At 36.4% G+C, this 24978-nt stretch overlaps 1 protein-coding gene across 1 annotated transcript; it reads right to left on the bottom strand.

Moving 5' to 3' along the window:
• On the bottom strand, positions 2938-6971 carry LOC109234183 (protein WALLS ARE THIN 1-like). The gene is made up of 6 exons (XM_019400065.1): positions 6539-6971; positions 6382-6444; positions 6167-6283; positions 5434-5839; positions 4048-4199; positions 2938-3516 (listed from the first exon to the last, which is right to left on the bottom strand). The coding sequence occupies exons 1-6, from the start codon at positions 6727-6729 to the stop codon at positions 3312-3314; spliced, it is 1134 nt and encodes a 377-aa protein (XP_019255610.1). The 5' UTR covers positions 6730-6971; the 3' UTR covers positions 2938-3311.

The following is a 24978-nucleotide window of genomic DNA, read 5'->3' on the forward strand; positions in this document are numbered from 1 at the left end:
ATATGGTGGGATCGGGTTGCGCGCCGCAACATATTTTGTATTTTGTATTCGCTGCTTTATTGTATTGGCTTCAGTCCCGTCGCACGAGACTCTGAGAATTTGTAATTCCGGTTGTCACTATTTTTTGAGGGTTGAGTTATTGTCATTGACGTATTGCCTTGCCGTCATTTCCTGAGCTCTTTTCCTAATACTATTATTCTGGTGAATTGAATTTTCAAGGTGAATTTACTACGTTGAGTCATTACTTCGCGCCCTGCTGAGTTGTTAATAATATAGTGATTTAAAATAAAAGAATTAATATCATGCTACCTTGTGTGACTTTTAAGTTAGAAATCACCGTATATTTCAGTATTTACTATTTCTAATAAATGTTATATTTTATTTCAATTGATTTCTCAACTTAATCTCCTTAACCTGTCTGAGGTTTTTAATTTTACTTAAGGAATTGTTATTATATTTTAATTTAATAAATTTTATATTAAAGACAATAGCTTATTCGATGTTGTATTTTATTTGAAATATTATTTTTCTTCACTCAAATAATTTCTAAAATAAACTCATCTTTCTCACTGATTTCCTATTTGGTCTAGAAACTGTAAATTTACTTTATGATATATAGATGGAATCTCTTGAACATCTTAATTCCCGTTTGACACGAATATTATGTACCGAGTAGCACGTGGATTTTTCCGTGCAAAGTGAGATGAAAAGATGTAGGCACAAGATGTCGTATGTGTTAAAGGTTTGGAAGTTGTGATTTATGGTATGAGATTACGAGAATTGGGATTATTGGAATCGTGTACTAGAAACAATTTGATTGGTTGAGTTGACATCGTTTTCCCTACTTGAGCACATTTACACTTACCTGTATCCCAGCTATGTTGATGTTTAATTACTTGGCTATTTCTTGTTGCCATTCGTGTTTTACTTGTCGCTACTACTGTTTGTAATCCGATTTCTTTTTGCTATTGGTATTGCTTGATATTCCTTCCTTGTTAGCTTTATGTTATACTGTGCACATGTTTATATGTTCGGTAGGAGTCTTGACCTGGCCTCATCACTACTCTACCGAGGTTAGGCTTGACACTTACTGGGTACCATCGTGGTGTACTCATGCTACACTTCTGCATATTTTTTTGTGTAAAATCAGATACTTCGGATCGAGTTGGTTTTGAAACTTACGCTTGGTGAGTCTGGAGACTTCAAGGTACACCTGCTGGGCGTTCGCAGGCTCCGAAGTCACCTTTTATATTATTTATTTCCATTATTTTCTTTTGTTCCGGAACAGTGATGTATTCATTATGTAAAATTTCTCCTAGAAAGGCTTATAACTTGTACTACCGGTTTTGGGATTGTAAATTGTATAGAGATTTCTATTTCGAAATTGTTCAATGTTAGTAAACATTGTCGGTATTTCAGTTAATGTTAGGCTTACCTAGTTTTAGAGACTAGGTGCCATCACGACTCCTTCGGAGGGTTTTTGGATCGTGACAAAGAAGTTGACACTTATAGAATGGCAACCCCTCATTGGGAAAATAGTGACAAGAATTACATCATGGACAGCCAAAAAACTGTCCTTTGCAGGAAGAGCTCAACTGGTAAAAGGTGTGCTATTTGGGGTTCAATCCTATTGGGCACAATTGTTTGTACTCCTAGCAAAGACGATGAAAACAGTGGAAGGATTTTACAGGAGTTACTTATGGACAGGCAACAATGTAATAACATGAAAAGCATTGGTCTCTTGGGACAGATTTTGTACTCCAAAAAGTAGTGGAGGATGGAATATGATAAATATAAGGTTATGGAACAAGGCAGCTATCATAAAATTGTATTGGGATCTAGTAAGAAAGAAAGATAAACTTTGGATAAGGTGGATACATACAAACTATATAAAAGGACAACGGATGGAACATTTAACAGTGTCGAAACAAGCAAGCTGGATTGTGAGGAAAATCATGGAAGCAAAGAATACCCTAGAGCTGGAAACCATACATATATGCACAGAAAATAGTGTCATTAATCAAATCTACCTACATTTCATGGGAGAACAACCCAGGATTCCATGGAAATGTATGATGTTTGGAAATGCAGGAAGACCAAAAGCTCGATTTACACTTTGGCTACAAATGCATTATAGACTACTAATATCAGATAGGCTGACTAGATGGGGTATGGAGATAGAGAGCAAGTGCAGTCTATGCCACCAAGCAGAGGAATCTAGAGATCACCTCTATGTGAAATGTGAATTCATGAAGGCAGTGATGAACAAGCTAATGCAGTGGACACATAGCTAAAACATAACAGCAGGGGACTGGGAACAACATGTGCAGAAAGTGATCAGGAGAGCTAAGGGGAAATCACGAGAAGCCCCACTCTTCAAGATGTTATACACAGAGGCAATACATTGTATATGGATTGAGAGAAACAAGAGAATATTTGAGAAGGCAAGCGTAGGATAGGAAAGAACAGTAAAGGAGATTGCATGTGCATGTTGTGTGCGAGCCCCTCCTAGAATAGGTGAGATAGTATATAGATATAGATTCTAAAGGGATTCCTAGGAAGAGATCTGAGATTCACTTTTAAATATGATAGCTAGCTGAGGTAGCTAGCTACGACTCTTGTACAGTTGTTACTGGTGATTAATACAAAAAGTTAGTTACCAAAAAAAAAGTATAGCTTTTAATTTTCACTTGAAGAAATAATTTAGAAATTTTTCGAAAATTTTGAAAAACTCCAAATAGTTATTTTTCAAAATTTTCACTCAAACAATCACAAAATTTCAAAAACGGCCAAAAATTATATTCATATCCAAACACAACTCTAATTTTCAAATACCATTTTCACTTGAAAAAGATTTTCACTCTTTTTTTTGTTGAAATTTTACAATTCTTATGTTCAAACACCCACTTAATATATATGAAAATATTCAAAAATCAATTAAAATGGACAAGAGGAAGTGTATTCTATTTCATTTCATCTATGACATTGAAATAAGAAAACCAACTTTGGGATTTGCATGCAGAGACCCCACATCAAAAATATTACAGCAATCATCACACCCTGTTTTTCTTCTCTCTTTTTTCTCTCCCTCCACCATCCTCTCATCCCTGGCTTTAAGCCACTCTTCCCAAGTGAAAGTAAAGCTACTAAAATGGAAGGCGAAAAAAAAAAAAGACAAGGACCTAAATGGAAAAGAAAAAGAACTTTGATAAACACACCAAAAGCCTTTTTTGCTTTTTTCCTGAAAACTTTTCTTTTTCTGGTATCCAGAAAACTCTTGTCGTTTAGAGTTACTAGTAGGTTTTTGCTGGTCAAGCTGCAGTTTGATCAGTTGAGTGAGCAAGCAGTGGCTGAGCCAAAGAGGACTTGATGTGGCTGGCTGTCCTAGTACTAGTGTTGTTAACATGTTCTGCTGGGGACTGGATCACAGCTGCTGCTTTGGCAAACTTGGATTCTTCATTTTTGCCCCATAGCACGAAGTACAATCCTGCTATGATCAACACTGCTCCAATGACCCTGCACAATCACAAGTGATGTGGAAAAAGAAGCTATTAGTGAAATAGTTTTACGGAATTTAGCCAATTGTCTTGCTCGTGCCATGACAATGCCGTAGTAGTGGATGGAGGAATATGCTGGAGCTCGACTCACAGTTATTACTTTTTTGGGGAGTACTTAATTGGCGAATCGTGATAACATGTGATAATCAAAGAAAGGTGTTAATTTGTATCAACAACATGCATGACCCATATATATTCCAAACATTTGTCATGGAGGTAAATTAAGGAATGTGCATTAATTGTAGGGTCAGCTCGGAGTTGCATGATTGAGGAAAGAATTAATTAGCCTTGTCGATTAAGAAAAAACTGCTTGTTTGTTTTTACGGGGATTAGGTGGAAAGCATTTGGGTCTAGAGCCGAATCCAGAACTTTAAATTAATATGTACAAATTCTTTTTGAGAATTTAACTCAGTGTAAAATAATTTAACTATAAATAATTCAAGTGGAGAGTAGTGCGTTAAATAAGAGATCGAGAAAGAGAAATAGGTACCCTCCCAAGTAAAACTCCTCGCCAAGAGCAACGGAAGCCATAATGGCAACAACAAGAGTCTGAACAGGTTGGTAGACAGCAACGAAGACTGGGCCCCCTCTGTCAATACACCATATCTGTACAGCAAATGCTATCCCGGATGCCACCACTCCCTGCATTTGTCATTTCTCTGCAATTAATTTCATCCTCATTTTCTCCAAAAAGAAATAATAAGGAATGACTAATTAATGTCATTTCATTTTCTGTAACTTCTAACCATAAAGCCACCCTATTATGTATTTTCTGTCGCGTTGTACAATAATTTCTGTTTTTATTCTAATTTACGTGGACCTACTGGATACAGGTTTTAAAAAAGAAATGAAGACTTTTAGAACTTATGGTTCTAAACAAGTCATAACACTTGTGTGGTTATAATTCTTTCGAAACTTGTAGTGTAAGCATGAGAGAGTATTTGTGTGGCTATAAAAGCAACTCATTGAAGATATAATTGAATATTTAAGTATGATTATTTTCATATTTAGAAAGGAAATTATTATTTTTTTTGAAAAGGGCGAAATAGAAAATAAGCTTACATAAATCGGTATTAAAGGAAGTATTAGAGGGGGGATTGAACAAATACTAAAAAACAATAGATCTAGAAAGGTTAACGTTGACTAATAACCTCACGTGTCACATGAAATTTCAACTGAAATACTTTATGCAGGTACACTGCTTTGCTGTTTCTTTGCAGTTTGCACACGTTATTATTGTCGCAGAGACAGCCTTTAACTAAAATCTCTCCTCCATTTTCTTTTCTTTCTTTTTTTATTTTTTATTTTTTATTTTTTATTATATGGTCTGTAACCTTCTAGTGGGCCTATTAAGGTATACGCTATATACTTTCTCTGTTAAAAAATGAATGTCACAGTTTAAAGTGCACGATTCAATTTTTTTATACTTATTATACGAATTCAAACAACAGTTTCTTAATTATTTGATCAGAAAATATATATTTAGACACTACATAAATCACATTATAAATTTATAATTTTAATATTAAAATTTTGTAAGAGTTATTTTAATAAAAGCATAATCAAATAAAAAATATTAACTAACCAAATAAGTATAATAACTTTTTTTTAGTCCGCAAAGAATATTCTGTATTTTCTGACTTTCCTTGCTGATTACTATTTTAACTGACTGGATTACTCTTGAAAAGAAAAAAAAAAGAAACAAATTTAACTTATAAAATGTGACAGGTTAAAAAAACTGTATCATCGACGTATTATATCTTATTTTTCAGAGTTACTATCCTCAATTTTTGTAACAATTATAATTAGCTATCTTTCACATGATATCATTATTTAGGAACGAAGCTATTATCTATAAATTTCAAATTCTGCTTACAGCATAGAAGACGCTGAAGAGCTCAGCAGCAGAGTGAACAAGCCAGGCCTGAGGGTCTCTCTCACAAAAAGCAGCAATAATAAGGAACTGTATAACTCCAAAGAAACACTGGTAAGATGTAACTGATAGTCTAGCAGGGTACTTTTTAAGAATTGGTGCCTGCAACACTAGCCACGCTGCCCACGACAAGCAGTGCCCTATTAAGAAAATACAGCCCAATGTCCAGTTCTTTCCTTTAGCATCTCCTAATAACAATACAGGTGTGGAGGTCCTTTGTAATGGTGGAATTGGGCTGTAAATTGTTGGTCCTTTGTATAGTGTAATTACTGATGCTCCAGCCACACACAACAATGTTCCGCACACCTTTGCTATTCCATCTTTCCTGTTAAATCTCACTGTTTCTATCCTAAAATTCAAACAAAAAAGATGAGGAATATTCATTAATTAATGTATTAGTTGAGGTTGACTAAATGAATCCTCAATATTCATTACGCTCTATCCACGTGCGAATGATGAGGACTAAAATTAACCTTACTATATAAAAAAATTCTTAAAATTAACCACAAATATTTATTTTGCACTATCAGTAAAAAAAAAAAAAAAATATGCACTTGGTTAATTATGTAAGCTGTGTGCTTCATGCACGATAATTCACAAATCTATGTTCGAAGCGGAAGAATTATACTGCATGTTATCCTAATTTGAAACCACAAACACGCCGATAAGAAGTTACCTGAGTATTACAGCCATGAGAAATGTGATAGCAGGGACAGAATTTTGTATGGCAGAAGCAAAAGTAGGGGAAGTGTGATCCAAGCCCAACAAGTAGAATCCTTGGTTTGCAGTAATTCTGTTAAAGGAAAAACACAGTACAGAAAAAATGCCAATTATTTTCTTCTCTTTTTTTGTTTTAGCCTAAATCGTGCAATTCATATATATATACCATACCCAATAACTGCTAGCAGGAAAAACTGAAGCGTGTAGGACCAAGTAAGAGGTGGCCTCTCTTTCCTGATGAATTAACAGAAATAGAACATGAGTTATTACATCAGGCCTAGTCAGTATACACAATTTTCTTGAAGGAGATTAACTACTGCTTACTTACTTTTCAAGAAAATAGGCAAAGGGAAGAAGGAGAAGCAAAGCAAGAATGTTCCTGTAAACGGGGAAAACAATTTTGCTGATGCCCATGTTAAGTGCAGCTCTGGAGACGACATGGAAACCAGCATAACCAAACTGCAAGGCCAACATGGCCAAATGCAGTTGCATTTTCTCTGATATCGCAAACCCACCCATTGGATCAGAGATCGATCGCAGACAATTCAAGTTGCAGAGCTCGCTTATGTAACAAAAATATTGTAGGGGAAATGAAGAGTTGGGGAGATATAAATATAGTTGCGAGAAAAGTCTTGAGATTATTATTCTCAAATTGGAGGGTCCTTATAGTTAAGACATTAATATTATATCAACTGTTATTCGCCTTCTTATGTTTTCTGGTTGTCTGCCACACTCTCTTATCTACCTTTAATCAAAAAACCCCACTCCTCCACCTCCCTCCCTCCCTCCCTCCGCAATCCAATTGGTGTGTTTTAGTATGCATGAGGAAATCTATATATTTTCTGTCATCCTGATCAGGAGGAAAATAACTTTTTTTTAACCTATGGGGCGGAAAGTAATTTTTCTATATTTGTCTTGTCACTTAGTTCATATTACTTGCTCTAACTAATATCTAGACAATGTTAGTTCTTACTAGTACTTAAAAATATCATCAAAAGCACTCTCCAATTAGCTTTTAAATAAAAATATTATGCTATATCAAACATAACTTAGAAAAAAAAATAAAAAAATGAAGAAGTCCAAGCCCCCCACTTGGATGACTAGATAACCCAATCATCGCACTCCCGCTAGTAACCCCAAAAAAAAAAAAAAAGGAAATAAAGAAATGGAGATTTCAAAGAGGCAAAGACAGCAGAGAGATGGTTATGACCGGCGTGTGTTGTGTCTAAGAGGGTCTATACTGGAAGCATGCCATTTATTATGATGATTACTCCTATCAATATTAATGAGGAAACGAATTTGGGGTGGTGGGGTTACAAGGAATGGTGGTGACGGGTGAGTCACCGTTAGGGACGGAGCTAGAGTATTAGATACAAATTCAAACGAATTCAGTAATTTTTCTTTAGACTTAGTTATAAATATTTAATTGGAACCCATGAGTAATTAATTAATATGATCTACGAATTTGATGGTAAGTTCAGAAGCCATAAAGTTTAAATTCTCGACGTCGCTACCATTGATAGATTCACATAGAGCACACAAGAAGTAGTAAGTGGTGTATACACCATATATCGTCATCCTCCATGAACAGGAATATTGTATTTGTAGTGTTTATGCAGGTGCATTCATTACTTTCGCATCGTGCTAAAAGGTATAAATGCACTTTTGAAACCTTAAGAACTTCGAAATTTATTTTCTAGACTAACAAACCAAGATTTCATGAGTTTGATTGTCATAACAAAGGAACAATACAATGTTATTCTTCATTGAATGACTTTAATTAGTTGTAGCTGGACATAAATATTACTAGGAAAAAAAATTCAAAATCTTGTGACATAATATTATTATGTCATTTAAAATATTTCAACTTATTGACCAAAGAGAAAATTTTTTTCATCGACTTCTACCATGAATGACGGGGCCGGCTCTACTATTATTACAAGTAACGCTTGTGTCTTAGGCCCTCAAACTTGTTGGCCTATGTTTTTTTCATTTTTAAAAATAATGGGTCTATAGGTATTTTAAAAAATTATTACTTTTGATTAAAACAAATTAGAATTTTTAAATAAAAGAAAATAATTTTTTTTAAATATATAAATAAAGTGACTTACTTAAAAATGGGTAAATGAATAGTTTTCTCAACGTTTCACTTTAAGTTGATTTGACAATTTAACTTTTTACTTCTTTATTAGTAGATAACATGTAAAAAATTTACTTATTTTCCTAACTTGTCCAAGTCAATTTTTATTTTCCCTAATCTCTTCATACTTCAAAAACCCTACATTTTTTTCTGTTTTTTTCTTTGATATTCTTATTCACCTTCTTAATTTCTCTGATCTAAGATTTCATTACTCACCTTTTTCTTCAAGATTTCATTAGTTCAAGTGTTCACAATCTTTTAAAATTTTAGGCCTCACAATAGCCCCTGCTCCCCCCCCCCCCCCCTTACGCCGCTCTTCCCGCCAACACACACTGCTGAGCTTTACGTTGTGTTTCATTTGTTGTTTATTTTTGTCTGTCCATATCCTAGTCTACCAAAAAATAAAATAAAAATAAAAAAGTTTTAAATAAGCACTACTATGCTATAAAACACATATACGGATTATATTATCACTATTAAATTATTTTTAAGAACTTATGAAAGTCAAGTGGCGAACAGTATAATTTGATCCATAGAGGCCGTTCGAGCACCACATGTTCTTAGTCACCTGGACCATTATATTCATACAACTCAGGACTTAAATCATGAATCATAAAATTGACATATAATCATTTCATACGACTATGCCCGAGAGAATGCGCTACAATTAATGAAAATACAGAAAAAATTACGTAGTTTGATTATTTTAACTATCAAGGTTTGACCAGATCATTAGTAAGAAATGGAATGAAGGTTTTTAAAAGAAAAAACAAAGAGCTTAAACCATACTCAATGGGATCTTTACACAATTAGCCGGACCGATTCACAATATATTTTCTCTAGCCGGTACACACATATATATATACTAGTTTTAGGGTACGCGCTTTGCGCGTGTACCCCATTTCAATGAGTAAATATATTTAAAATATTATATAAATATTATATTACAATTATATTTGAGTTTAAAAATAAAAATTTATATAATTTAAATACAAAAATAATTCGTATAATATTGTAATATTAAAAATTTATATACAGTTCAAATAGTGAAGGATATAACGCATAAAATTTAATTAATTTAACACTTTGAAATATAAGGAAAAAGTTAAATAATGATAATGAGTATACATTTACCAGTTGACGCGCAATTTATATTTTTAATAAAGTTCAAAATTAAATGGTGACGATTTTGGAATTCCGATGGTGCCTCCGATTTGGTTATTGAGATTAAGGAAAAACGAAAAAGTTTTCCTTTGGTGAATTTTGAATTTAGAAGCCATACTTTGATGTTCGTAGACTTTAAACTTGTTTCCATTTATAAAGACTTTAACGTTGAACTTTGTTTAAGAATAAAAGTGGTAAAGTCATTAATGATCTCAAACTTCGAAATATAAGTAGTTTTTTATAGAAGGAGATTTAGTGCATTTAATATCGTTATACAAAAAGATACATATTTTTAATAAGAAAAGATTTAATAATAAAAAATTTAGTTAATTTAAAGTCCTTAAAATTAGAAAATAACTAAATTACTATTTTGTCTAATATATTAAATATTTTTAACGGTTTGAAAAAGAACGAAACTTTCCAACCGAGGGGATTGAAAATCAAACGAAACTTTGTTAGTGAAGGAATTGAAAAGAACTAAACTTTACTAATGAAGGAATTAAAAAATTAAATTAATTCTCTTAGATTTAAACTTTCCTAGAATGATAAAATAGTGATCGAAAAAATAGTATGCATATTATTTTTGACTATTCCTAGAATGCCGTCATTTAACTCCTAGAATGGAAGGAAATTCAAATACCAAAACTCTAAATTTTAGGAAATTAAAATTGACTATTCCTAAATATTGTAAATTAACTAAATAAATATATCCAAATGTTAGAAAAATAGTCAAATAACTATTTTATTCAGTGTGAACTCTATTTTTAAAGGGCAAAAAAGGCGAACAACATTTCGCTAAGGGCCTTCGTGCTTTTAATATAATATATATATATATATATATATATATACATACTAGTTTTAGTGTACGTGCATTGCACGTTAATAATAACACATGATGATTTAAACATTTATTTATATCAAGGAACAAAAAAAACTAATTAATGAGAGAAATTTTATGTATAATAATACAACAGTCATTTAAATGACCGAAAATATTATTACTATTAGCATAATACATGAATTTAAAATAAAAGAACATCATCAAAACTTACACAAATGATCAATTTGGTCATGTTAGTTAGATAATTATGTATTATAGCTTAAAAGTATTTAATGTGATGGTATCTAGACGAACACTCTTCGTGGACACTATTTTTTTTCTTTTTGTGCATTTCTTATCGATATCCCTCTTGAAAGTGCAATATACAGTTCTTCGTGTAAGATACATATTGCGGTAAAAATAGTTCAATATTTAGGATGTTTGTCCTTGTGATTTATTTGTTATGTTTGCAAAATATAAACATACTAAATTATTTTCACACAAATTTAAAAGGATATTCCTTAGTTCTGAAAGACGAAAGTTGAATTCAGGGATAAGAATATACTTAGAATCACATTGACCATTATCATAATTTTTGCATGTATGTCGTTATTGTCAAAACTTCTATATACCATCTGTGTGCTATTACATAAGTTATTCGGTGCATCTAAGTTTTTCAGTAGCATGACGGACATATTTTTTTCAAAATTAACCTATATACAACGAAAGATCAATTTTAATTTAGTCCACTATATATGCGGTGACACTAACATACGTAAGAAATAATAAAGTTGACAACAAACATGTACGGTAGAAGGCCATTTAGTATTAAAGTATTTAAGTATTCTTCTTGGTAGTAATTATTGGTATCATTTTCTGCTATGTCAAAAACTAAAAAATATTTTATTTTTATTATAAAATTTTGCAATCAATTTTTTATTTAGTTGATCACCATATTCATTTCTGCTAGCTAAGATATCTTTTTTAATTCTATCACGTGATTTGCACAAATTGTGTTTTAATCTAATGATAGAAATATTTGTCTTATTAAATGCACTACTATTACTATTGGGATTGATATCCAAGTGTTCAGGAAAAATCAAATCATCTTTTATTGGATTCTCTTCTTCGTTTCCGACACGAAGCAAGAAGACACTGAATACTGGATCTGTTCTTACTTTATATTTCTTGTCAGTTGAATCTTTTTCATTTGAGGCAGAAGTATAACTTTGGTACACAACTTGCTATTATTGCTAACATGCCTCTCAATATGATATTTGTAAGTAATGCATGACATAGAAATATTATTTCGATTCCGTCGGAGGCATCTACAAAAGATAATCCCATTATACCATAATCAACTCTTTATAATATAGTCTTGAAAGCTTGTTCTTGATTAGGATTTAGCTTTGATTGTGCTTCCTCCGTCACTTTTATAGCACTTTGATTCTTAATAATATACTAATATTTTTACTTTGTGTTCTAACACTCTTTTTATGGAATAAATTTACGTATCCTAAGATATTTTTTTAACTTGAACAAGAATTTTACTCGTACGAAAGAACTAAAAATAATCGAATTGGATTCTCTTGCTGAATAATTAATTAAAAAATTTAATTATTTGGTTTTAACATAAAAATAATTTATTCTATGTTGATTCGGATCTTAATATTAGTTCAAATCTTATTTTGAATATTTAATCTTAGTTATAATTTTATCCACTATAAATTTTATTTTCAAAGAGTAAAAAATTGATATGACATTTCACTTTTAGGTCTTTATGTTTGTAGAATCATTAGTGATATTGACTTTTACCAACCTTTTTTTTCTCTTTCTCACACATTTATATTCTTAAATATTTTCTTAGTTGTTGTTTAATATTGGGTATATTTTAATATTACACAAAAAATTAATTAAAAAAATATTACTTGAATAGGAAAATAGTTCAAATATAATATAAAGATATATTATCATGGGAGTATTTTTTTCTCAATTGTCACTCTTTATGCAGTCTATTTAATATTATATTTTTTGGTATTGGACATCATGGAGTGATAATGTATTGCCAATACGGAGGATTCTTATAAAATTGATTTTATTAAACCTTCCTACATATTTTTAATAAGAATCTAATAGATAAAATTTTATTAATATTAAAATCTTAAATATTAAAAATTAGCAAAGAAGGTATTGTTGTCCAAAAAATAGGTTATTGCAGTTATGTCCTTTCTTTATGAGTTCTTCTGCTTAATATATTAGGGCTATTTTGGTATATTAATATTGTTTATGCTTTTATAATAAAATAGACTCTCCCTTTTCTAAATAGATTTGGACAATATAATGCATTCTCAAATTAAATTAGTAATAGGACATTATAATACGTTTTCAAATTAAATTAATATAGAATTTTTTAAGAAGTATATCCTAAAAGTAATATGATTACATGACTAAAAATATTTACTTGTTCAATTTTATATGAATTTGACCGCCCGAAAGTAATTATACTAATAGGATTCCTAAAGGTAATCGTGTAGGATTCCTAATGTGTAGTATTAAAACTAACAGGATTATAAGGTAATAGCTAGAATTCTGGTTATATCATTTTATTGTAAGTTACTATGCTTAATATTATAAGGTTATTTTTGTAAATCGACATTGTATTCATACTTTTATAATAAATATTTAAATTAATATGAGTACTTATTATCGTTGTTGGCCAAACATGAATAGGATTATAGGTATACTTGGTCCAAAAAGAAGTATGTCGATGTCTCACAAGTAATTACTAATAGGATTAAGAAGGAATTTAGGATCCAAAAGGTAATATGTTTACATGGCTACGTGTTCCTAATAAAGGTAATTGGTATTCGTAAAGGTAATTGATTTACGTGGCTAACATGTACATGTATGTCCTGAAACTAATAAGATTATAATACTAATTTCTAAAATTCCAATTATATCCTTTCATTATGAGTTATTATGCTTAATATTAAAAGGTTATTTTTGTAATCTAATATTGTATTCATGCTTTTATAATATATATATATATATATATATATATATATATATATATATATGATAATTTTAGTTTAAACAGCTAGGTAAGCTATTGAATCCAATTGTCTTTTTTTCAAAGAAGAAATCTACCATCGATTAATGATCTCCTTATCTGCATTTCAGAAAATAATATTCCTCTTAATCCATGCTTAAGAAATCATTAACATGAGAGCTATTTGGCTCACCAATAGATCAAAAGTTAAAAGGGAAAGTGAAAGAAAAGGTTCACTACTTATATCGGTAGAGATTAGTGTCAAAGTTTGCAGCCAAACAGCCAGCAAAAAGAATCTCTCTCCCATTCCCCCCTTTCCCTTTTTCCAGGAAAAATCGACATAAAAATCAAAGTGATAATTAATAGTACGATTTAATACAATTATGAAATGTCCCCTAAGACAATATTTAATTAATCTGCTTCATAATTAATGCAATTAATGAATTTCTCCGTTGGGGTTTCCACACAAAAGCTCCCAAGTATGGGATGGACTTGTTAATCAAATATCCTGTGCTTTAAGAGACATTGTGTCCCCCCTCAATTCAGATTATTCACGAGAGAATTACACATAAATACAACTCAAACACATATTTTGTAATTAGTTGCGAAGTTGTAGCCCAAAACTAATAGACTAAATTTTAACATCCAACTCGAAATAGGTTCTCGAAATCGTTGTTCAACTTTTTTTAAATGCTCAAACTTCTAATCCGACTCAAACATTAGTTTAAATCGCTATTCAATTTTAAGAAAATCCTCAAGCTTCTAGTCCAATATTTTAATCAGTAATTGTGACTCAAATATTATTTTAACAAACTAAATTCATTTGGGTTGTGAAAATCAGATTTTTAAGGTGATCCACCATTATTGAACAAGTTTAAATAAGTGGATTCAAATTTCAAATCTGATTTTGTGAGAAATTTGGAGCAGGTGCTATTTGGACTTGTTAGAAATAGTATAAGAAGGTTGTATACAAAATTTGAAGTCATTTAATGGAGATTTAGACTAGTTTTGAACATGAATTGTAACTGAAAATCGTGGAAGAAATTCGTATATAGATGCTTGTACAAAGGTGTGAGGTGTTTATACACCATATATATACTATTATACAACATTATACACTACTATACAAAAACTGACTTCGTCTTCTCCTTGATTCTCTTCTGAAGTTTAATTCAGACTTAGTTCAAATTTACTCCAAATCATTTCAAATTAAAGTTTTTAACTCCTCTTGATGATTCCATTTGATCGGAACAACATCCAATCCAAACGACGAATAAACTCGAAAAATCAAGATCTAAACTTTAACTCAACCTACTCCAAATTATTTCAAATTTAAAATTTTAAACTCCTCTTGATTTTTTCAATTGATTGGAACAACACAAAATCCAAACACCTATTAATATAAAAAATTTAAATAAATTTCAAAATTTTAGCAACATTTATGCTAATAAAAAAGGGAGGAACGTAATATGTGTGCCTGATCACGGGATTCTCACCAATCATGACAAATATAGAACGTTATTTGTTTGTAACAACAACTTAATTACTCATAAGTTAAATTTGTTATTCATGGACAATGGTTTAGAACTTTGCTCGCTTCAATAAAAAAAAATGAGTATAGAAATGACCATAACATGTAAAAAATCGCGAGCTAATTTCGCCACTGAATGTTCCATTTTCGTTAGAGAAATCGTTAGTATCGTCAGTTGGTGCTTTGAAGTTTGCTAAACGGTTCTTCATAGTAGTGTCCAATGTTAACACTACAACGACATACCCATATTCTTGTATCTTTTTTTTTTTTTTTTTTTGATTTTTGAATATCATTGGATAATTGAGTCTACAATACTTGCGTGATTATATAGAGTCAACAATTGATGAACTGCACATTAAAGCTTATTTTCTGCATAACAAAAGAAGAAAAAAAAAGAAAAAGAATATTTGAAGTAGGTCTTTAATGTTAAAGAAAAAAAAAAGAGAATTTCAAGTTATATACAAAATGGGTTAAATAAGTAGCAAAAACATGGACTAATTTTGATAGCATTGTCATATCAATTGATTTAGAGAGTAATTTTTTATTATTTATCATCCTAAAATTCTTCTCATAATTGCAAAAAGAAAAAAAACAAACACATAAAGCAGTATTGCCTGCCCTATGTAGGATATGCGAAAGATACATTTTTGTCAAGATGCAAAGTCCCAACAACGAGGAGGTGATGACGCCTAACATCGTATGCCAGGCAAGTCAACACAACAGGTAATACAAAATAAAGAAAAGAAATAATTAACTAATAATTAGTCAATAACATAAAACAAACCACCACAAGATCTGGTATCACAAGTATATGAGCGTCTAGATCTAGGGTTTGCGAACGGGCTGAAGCTCAACCTCAAATCACTGAACGGTATCCGCTAAGTACCTCTTAGAACTCCCCTGGTACCAACATCAAAATTTTCACAAAAAATGCAAAACTATAGTATGTGTACAACCAACCCAATGTGCTCAGTAAGTGTTGCACCTAACCCCGACAAGATAGTGACGAAGCTTAAGACAAAACACCTACTAAAACTTATATATATATATATATATATATAAAGAACAAGTAAGCCATTTAAATTAGTAATGGGGTGGGGCAGATAAAAAGGGAGCAACAATCAGAACAATAAGTACATAATCACTTAGTAAGTCTTTTTCCGTAATGAGCAACGAAGCAGCCAAGCTAAATCCACAATCCTAGAATCAAGTAAAGCAATAAAATCATCAAATTTCACGGCATTACCCTTCGTGTTTTACTCTGATCCTCATCATGTAATATAAATGCAATGGCACGGCATCACCCTTCGTGTTTTTACTCTCATTCTCACCATATAATATAAATAAAATGGCACGGTGTCACCTGTAACGATCCGGCTGGTCGTTTTGCTTTCAAGAACCCTGTTCCCCTAAATAACACTTTCCATACTTGCTTTTACTGATTTATGACTTGCGGGGATGGTTGGTTCGGAATTTGGAAGAGTTTGGGTTGAAATTGAAACACTTGGTTCCTTAAGGTTGGCTTAAAAGGCCAAGTTTGACTTCGGTCAATATTTTGAGTAAACGACCTCGGAATCGGGATTCGAAGGTTCCAACAGGTTGGTATGATGATTTCGAACTTGGGCATATGCTCGGATCGGATTTTGGGTGACCCGAGAGCGTTTTGGCACCTAATAGTGAAAATTGGTTCTTGAAGGTTTTTTAGAAGTTCTATAGATTTGGTTTGGAGCGGGTTTTTGTGATATCGAGTTCCAAACGGAATTCGGAGACTTGGAATAGTTCCGTAGTGTCATTTAAGACTTGCACACAAAATTTGGTGTCAATTCGAGTAGTCTAAGTATGATTCGACGCGTTCGGAGCGATTTAGAACCTTGAAGTTTAAAGTTTGATTTAATTTAGTTTTGGGGTGTGATTCTTGGTTTTGTTGCTGTTTTACGCGTTTCGAGAGTTCAAGCAAGTCCGTATTATGTTTATAGACTTGTTGGACGGGGTCCGGAGAGGTTCGGGTGCGTTTCGGACCACCCGGAGTTGAGATGAAACACACCAGATTTGCTGCTTCTGGTTTCCTTCTTCGCAAACGCAATCACACCCTCGCATTTGCGACGAAGGATTTGGGGTGCTGCGGCTGGGAAGATTTTGCCCTTTGTGTTTGTGTGCTGAGGATAGTGTTCGAGAAGGTCTGAGTCCTCTAGCGCTCGCGTTCGCGTGGCCTGGCTCGCGTTCGCGTAAAGGAGGCCGAGCTGGTGGCCGCTGTTGACTCTTCGCGATCGCGAAGTAGCCCTCACGTTCGCATAGGTTAGGCCATGTGAGCCTCCGCGATCGCGAGGCTCCTGTCGCGTTCGCGTTGAGTAAGCTTCCTGGGCCTGGACCGTTTGCCTTCGTGATCACGAGGCCTCTTTCGCGATCGCGAAGAAGGCAGACCTGGCAGTGAACTTTTAAAAAACGGGACTTAGACCATTTTTGCTCATTTCTTCCATTGTGGTGCGATTTTTGGAGCTCTTAGAGAGGGGAATTTACTTAGCACTTTGAGATAAGTAATTTTCACACAATTTGAGTTAAATACATAGTTTATGGGTAGATTATAACATGTAAATTAGTGAAAATCATGGGTTTAGGTAAAAACCTAGGGTTTTGATAAAAATGAGATTCGACCACAAAATTTGTTATGAAATTTAGTAGAAATCATATATTTATGTTCCTAAGGTTATGGGTAACAGATTTCTTTAAGAATTTCCGGAATCCGAGCATGTGGGCCCGGGGGTGGGGGGTGGGGTGAATTTTAGGAATCTTGCAATTTAGGATGGGTAATCACTTGAATGATGGAGTTATGAACTTTTGAGCATAGATTGATTAGTTTATATAATATTTGACTAGTTTCGAGTCGTTTGGCGTCAAATTTGGAGGTTGGAGCGCGTTCTTGAATTAGGAAGTAGGCTTGAGACGAGGTAAGTCTCCTTTCTAACCTTGTAAGAGGAAAATTTCCCCATATGTGAATTTAATTAAAAATGTGAGTATTTGTGAGGGGCTACGTACGCACAAATTGACGAGAGTCCATACGTAGCTACTATTCCTATTATATCCGGGTAGTTTAGGTTTACACTATGCTTGTGAATACCGTTATTTGATGATACTTGTTATTTGTATTAAATTGAATTAAGTTGAGACTTCTAAGGATTTAAAGCTTCAATGTCGAATTGCTACGTTGGATTGGGCCGTACGACCTCGACATAACTTGCGCATGTTATTTAGTTGGAACTTTCTGTGATTTGTACTGCTTTAATGCCTTGAGTGTAAATTGTTAAACAGTATGACTGGAATTGACATTATAATTATGAAAGAAGAATTTGTCACTTCCTGATATTTACTGTCAATATTTTTTTATGATATCCATGCTTAGCATAACACTTAAATTATTTTATTGTTGGCCCTAGTAAGTGTCAAGTCGACCCCTCGTCACTACTTCTTCGAGGTTAGACTGGATATTTACTGGGTACATATTGTATGTACCCATACTACGCTTTTGTATTTAATTGTACAGGATCTGAGGCAGGCGCATCTAGTTATCCACCTGGCGCGCATATTTGATTCGGACCGAGACATACGGTGAGCTGCCTCCACCCTAGCCGTTCAGCAGCATATCGGAGTTTCTCTTTTGCATGTATCTGTCTACTTATTTCAGACAGTAGGGTAGTCTTCTTTTGTATATTCTACTAGTTGCCCACACACTTGTGACACTAGATCCTTGGCACATATTAGTAGACTTGATTTTGGGTTGTATTCCTATAATTATGATTTCTTTAGTTGTTTCCTTTTTGATTGCCTTAAAAATCCGTTACATATATCAAATGATTTAAATTTAAGTAAAGTTAAATGTTGGGATTGCTTAATAAAAATGAGAAACCCCTAGGTTGTTCACTTTTGGCTTGTCTAGCAACGGTACTGGACGCCATCATGACCTGATATGGAGTTGGGTCGTGACAACATGGTTTCAGAGCACTAGGTTCACGTAGGTCTCACAAGTGATGGGCAGACCTCATAGAGTCTTGCAGATCGGTGCGGAGACGTCCGTACATATCTTCGAGAGGCTATAGGGTGTTAGGAAACTACACTTTATTCATCTTCTATCCTGCAGTTGATGGTATACTAAATTTCCTTGTTCTATTTTCTCACGGATGGTGAGGACACATACGACTGACGTTCCAGACCTGGGAGGAGCTGCTCCCCCTGTTGCTAGAGTTCGAGGCAGAGGCCGGGGGAGGGCACCGGCCCGAGGTAGGGGACAAGGGCATCCCAGAGCTGCCCCAGTTGCACCACCAGCGGATCCTGTTGATGGTCCCGTTATTGAGGAGCAGGGTGAGGTGCCCGCAACAGAGCCATCCCCGGTAGATTTCATGACAGCACCGGGCTTTCAGGAGGTCATGGGCCATATGCTGCGGTTCTTGGATTCTATGACTCAGGATGGTTTATTTCCAGCAGACCCAGCCACATCATGCAGCCGCAGTATATCAGACTCCGGGTACACCTACAGATGGGGCCCAGCCAGTTGCAGCAGTGGCACCTGAGCCCAGACAACTGCGGACGGTGATCCGCAGAAGTTATTGGACAGATGGTCTAGGCTACACCCTCCTGTCTTCGGAGGTGAGCGTCATGAGGATGCCTAGGATTTCATTAATATGTGCAGGGACAGACTGCACAACATGAGGATATTGGAGTATCATGGGGTTGACTTCACTACTTTCCAGCTGGAGGGCAGGGCCCGTAGATAGTGGCAGTCTTATGTTCTTGACAGACCAGCGGGTTCCCCTCCTATTACTTTGGGCCAGTTCACACAACTTTTCTTGGATAGGTATATTCTACCCTCCGAGAGGGAAGAGTTGCGGTATCAGTTTGAGCAGCTTGAGTAGGGTCAGATGTAAGTGACCGACTATGAGGCGAGGTTTTCTGAGTTATCTCTCCATGCACTCATGATACTTCCTACTGACGCAGAGAGAGTGCAGAGATTTGTTGCGGGGATGCACTCCGATATTAGGGCCAACATGGCCCGAAGGTTAAGATGAGGACTTCTTATTAGCTGGTAGTGGAGATTGCTCGGAGGATTGAGGGCTACCGTCAGAGGGGTAGAGAGAAAATACAGCAGGACAAGAGGGCCCGTTTCTATGGAGAGTTTAGAGGTGCCCCGGCTAGGGGCAGAGATTAGTTTGGGAGGGGTCAGCCTAGCAGGCCCCAATATTCAGCACCACCACCTCCTCGAGGTGCTCCAACGCGCCGCTATTTCAGCGCCATGCCAGAGAGTTCTTATCGCCCACCAGCTCATTAGGGTTCTTCTAGTGCCTATTTCAGTGCCATGCCAGAGAGTTCATACCGCCCGCAAGCCATTCAGGGTTCTTCTAGTGGGTATTCAAGCCATCAGCGTCAGACGTCGGGACAGTAGTCTATGGTACCGAGAAGTTGTTACGAGTGTGGAGATCCGGGTCACATGAAGAGGACCTGTCCCAGACTTCAGGTCAAGGTAGTGCAGCAGGGCCAGCAACCCATGATTTCAGCACCGGCTGTCCGGGCGCCCAGAGGCAGAGGGTAGGTTGGTAGGGGCCGTCCTAGAGGTGGAGGACAGGCAGGGGGAGTTCTGCCAGCTATTACTCAGTCAGGTGAAGGCCGGCCAGCCGACGCTCTAGCTAGATTCTATGCTTTTCCGGCCAGACCAGATGCGATGGCCTCAGATGTCGTGATCACATATATTATATCTGTCTGCGGTTGGGATGCTTTGGTATTATTTGATCCAGCGTCCACCTATTCATATGTGTCATCTCTGTTTGCTCATTTCCTGGATATTCCTCGTGAGTCCTTGAGTACTCTTGTTATGTGTCCACTCCTGTGTGCGATTCTGTGGTTGTGGATCGGATCTACCGGTCATGTGTGGTTACGAGACTAGAGCGGACCTTTTGTTACTTGATATGATCGACTTTGAGGTCATCCTAGGCATGGACTGGTTATCCCCATATCACGCTATCCTAGATTGCCATGCCAAGAATGTTACTTTAGCGATGCCAGAGTTGCCGAGGTTGGAGTGGAAGGGTTCCTCCGTTAGTACATTTAGTCGGGTTATCTCTTTTCTAAAGGCTCGACATATGGTCGAGAAAGGTTGCTTGCCTTATCTAGCTTATGTTCAGGACACTACCGTAGAGTCTTCGACGATTAATTCAGTGTCAGTAGTCTAAGGGTTTGCCGATGTGTTCCCTTCTGACCTTCCAGGCATGCCACCGGATCGTGATATTGATTTCTATATTGATTTGGCTCCAGGCACTCTACCTATATTGATTTGGCATGGACAGGTTATCCCCATATCACGCAATCCTAGATTGCTATGCCAAGACTGTTACTTTAGCGATGCCAGATTTGTCGAGGTTGGAATGGAAGGGTTCCTCCATTAGTACAACTAGTCGGGTTATCTCTTTTCTAAAGGCTTGACATATGGTCGAGAAAGGTTGCTTGGCTTATCTAGCTTATGTTCGGGACACCACCGCAGAGTCTCCGCTGATTGGCTCCGAAAGAGTTGAAAGGGTTGAAGGGGCAACTTGAGGAATTGTTAGCAAAGGGGTTTGCGAGACCAAGTGTATCACCTTGGGGTGCACCACTGTTATTTGTGAAGAAGGATGGGACTATGCGGATGTGAATTGATTACCGCCAGTTAAAGAGGGTCACCATCAAGAACAAGTACCCGTTACCGCACATTGATGATTTATTTGACCAATTGCAGGGTGCTAGGGTGTTCTCTAAGACCAAGTTGAGATCAGGGTATCGTTAGCTGAAGATTCGGGACTCAGATGTCCCGAAGACTGCTTTTCGTACTAGATATGGCCATTATGAGTTTCTAGTGATGTCCTTCGGCTTGACTAATGCCCCAGCGGCGTTTATGGATCTGATGAACTAGGTGTTCAGGCCTTATATTGATTCTTTTGTTATCATCTTCATTGATGACATCTTGATTTACTCACGTAGCCTGGGGGAGCACGAGCAACATTTGAGAGTGGTGCTTCAGACGTTGCGAGAACAGAAGCTATATGCTAAGTTCTCCAAGTGTGAATTTTGGCGAGAGTCTGTAGCATTCTTGGGGCATGTTGTATCAGGAGAGGGTATTAAGGTGGATTCCAAGAAGATTGAGCCAGTTCAGAGTTGGCCACGTCCCACTTCGGTGATTGAGATAAGGAGTTTCCTGGGGTTAACAGGTTTTTATTGCCGGTTTGTGCAGGGGTTTTCATCCATTGCAGCACCTTTGACTAGATTGACGCAGAAGGGTGCTCCTTTCCGTTGGTCCGATGATTGTGAGGTAAGCTTTTAGAAGCTCAAGACAGCTTTGACTACAGCCCCGAATCTAGTGTTGCCTTCCGATTTAGGGATGTATACTGTGTATTGCGACGCTTCACGCGTTGGTTTGGATTGTGTGTTGATGAAAGAGGGGCAAGTTATTGCATATGCTTCACGTCAGTTGAAGATTCATGAGAAGAATTACCCTGTGCACGATATAGAGTTAGCCGCGATTGTTCATGCTCTTAAGATATGGAGGCATTATCTGTATGGGGTGTTGTGTGAGGTTTATACTGATCATCGCAACTTACAACATTTTCAAGCAGAGGGATCTCAATATGGGGCAGCGTAGATGGCTTGAGTTACTGAAGGATTATGACATCACCATTCTTTATATCCGGGCAAGGCAAATGAGGTCCCGGAAGCCTTAAGCAAGAAGGCAGAGAGTATGGGTAGCTTGGCATTCATTTCAGCAGAGGAGAGGTCAGTAGCTTTGGACATTCAGTCCTTGGCTAACAGACTTGTGAGGTTGGATATTTCTGAGCCCAGCCGAGTTCTTGCATGTGTTGTTGCCTACTCTTCACTATTGGGGCATATCAAGGCTCAACAGTTTGATGATACGCATTTGGCAGTTCTCAGAGAGACATTACTACAGGGTGGTGCAAAAGAGGTTTTCATTGCCGAGGATGGTGTCCTGCGACTCCAGGGTCGCCTATGTGTTCCTAATGTCGACAACTTGAGGGAGAGGATTGTAGAGCAGGCACACAGTTCACGGTATTCTATTTATCTAGGTGCTACAAAGATGTATCGTGACCTGAGACAACGTTATTGGCGGCGCAGAATGAAGAAACACATAGCGGGGTATGTAGCTAGATGCCTAAATTGCTAGCAGGTCAAGTATGAGCACCAGAGGCCAGGTGGCCTACTTCAGCAGATGACTATACCTGAGTAGAAATGGAAGCGCATCACTATGGGCTTTGTAGTCGGATTGCCACGGACCTTGCGGAAGTTTGATGCAGTTTGGGTCATTGTCGACTGGTTGACCAAGTCGGCACACTTCATTCCGGTTGCGACTACCTATGCTTCAGAGAAGTTGGCCCAGATTGACATTCGGGAGATAGTTCGGTTGCATGCCTATTTCCATCATATCAGATAGAGGCCCTCAGCTCACTTCACATTTCTGGAGGGCCGTAAAGAGTGAGTTGGGGATCCGTGTAGAGCTCAGCACAACATTTCATCCTTAGACCGACGGGCAGTCGGAGCGGACAGTTCAGATATTAGAGGACATGCTAAGAGCATGTGTTATTGATTTTGGAGGACAGTGGGATCAGTTCTTGCCTTTGGCTGAGTTTGCTTACAACAACAGTTATCAGTCCAGCATCGAGATCGCTCTATTTGAGGCTTTATATGGTCGGCGATGTCGTTCTCCTATCGGGTGGTTTGAGGCTGGCAAGGGAAGTTATATGGTACAAATTTGGTGAAAGATGCCTTGGAAAAGGTAAAGTTGATCCAGGAGCGACTTCGCACAACACAGTCCAGACAGAAGAGTTATGCGGATCAAAAGGCGCGGGATGTATCATTTATAGTTGGCGAGAAGGTTCTCTTGGAAGTCTCGCCGATGAAGGGTATTATGAGGTTCGCGAAGAAGGTCAAGTTGAGCGCCAGGTTTATAGGCCCATTCGAGGTGTTGAGGTGAGTTGAGGAGGTTGCTTATGAGCTTTCTTTACCTCCCAGCTTATCAGGAGTTCATCCGGTTTTTCACGTGTCTATGCTACGGTGGTACCATGCCGAATTGTCAGATGTGTTAGACTTCAACACTATTAAGCTAGATGAGAGCTTGGGTTATGAGGAGGAGCCAATTGCTATTGTTGATAGACAGGATTGCCAGTTGAGATCCAAGAGGATTTCGCGGTAAAGGTTCAGTGGAGGGGCCAACCAGTCAAGGAGGCGACCTGGGAGTCCGAGGAGGACATACAGAGTAGATACCCACACTTATTCAGCACTTCAAGTATGAATCTAAGCCCGTTCGAGGACGAACGTTTGTTTAAGAGGTGGAGAATGTAATGACCCGACTGGTCGTTTTGCTTTCTAGAACCCCGTTCCCCTAAATAACACTTCCCGTACTTGCTTTTACTGATTTATGACTTGCGGGGATGGTTGGTTCGGGATTTGGAAGAGTTTGGGTTGAAATCGGAACACTTGGTTCCTTAAGGTTGGCTTAAATGGCCAAGTTTGACTTCGGTCAATATTTTGAGTAAACGACCTCGAAATCAGGATTCGAAGGTTCCAATAGGTTAGTATGATAATTTTGGACTTGGGCGTATGCTCGGATCGGGTTTTGGGTGACCCGGGAGCGTTTTGGCGCCTAATAGTGAAAATTGGTTCTTGAAGGTTTTTTAAAATTTCTTTAAATTTGGTTTGAAGAGGGTTTTGATGATATCGAGGTCAGAACGAAATTCTGAGACCGGGAATAGTTCCGTAGTGTCATTTAAGACTTGTACGCAAAATTTGGTGTCAATTCGAGTAGTCTAAGTGTGATTTGACACGATCGGAGCGATTTAGAAACTTGAAGTTCAAAGTTTGATTTAATTTTGTTTTGGGGTGTGATTCTTGGTTTTGTTGTTGTTTTACGCGTTTCGAGAGTTTGATCAAGTCCGTTTTATGTTTATAGACTTGTTGGAGTTGTTGGACGGGGTCGATCAATTCGAGTTGTTATCGGAATCCAAGCATGTGGGCCGGGGGTGGGGTGGGTGGGTGAATTT

The sequence above is a fragment of the Nicotiana attenuata genome, chromosome 11 (assembly GCF_001879085.1).
Source record: "Nicotiana attenuata strain UT chromosome 11, NIATTr2, whole genome shotgun sequence".
In the NCBI taxonomy this organism is placed as follows: Eukaryota; Viridiplantae; Streptophyta; class Magnoliopsida; order Solanales; family Solanaceae; genus Nicotiana; species Nicotiana attenuata.

Bases quoted from the DNA above. Each gene is read 5' to 3' on its own strand.
- LOC109234183 (XM_019400065.1), bottom strand. From the start codon at position 6,729: ATGGGTGGGTTTGCGATATCAGAGAAAATGCAACTGCATTTGGCCATG. The intron at 6,284-6,381 runs GTATGGTATATA...TTCCTTTAACAG, and splicing joins TTCCTGCTAGCAGTTATTGG to AATTACTGCAAACCAAGGAT. The intron at 5,840-6,166 runs GTAACTTCTTAT...TTTGAATTTTAG, and splicing joins CTCATGGCTGTAATACTCAG to GATAGAAACAGTGAGATTTA.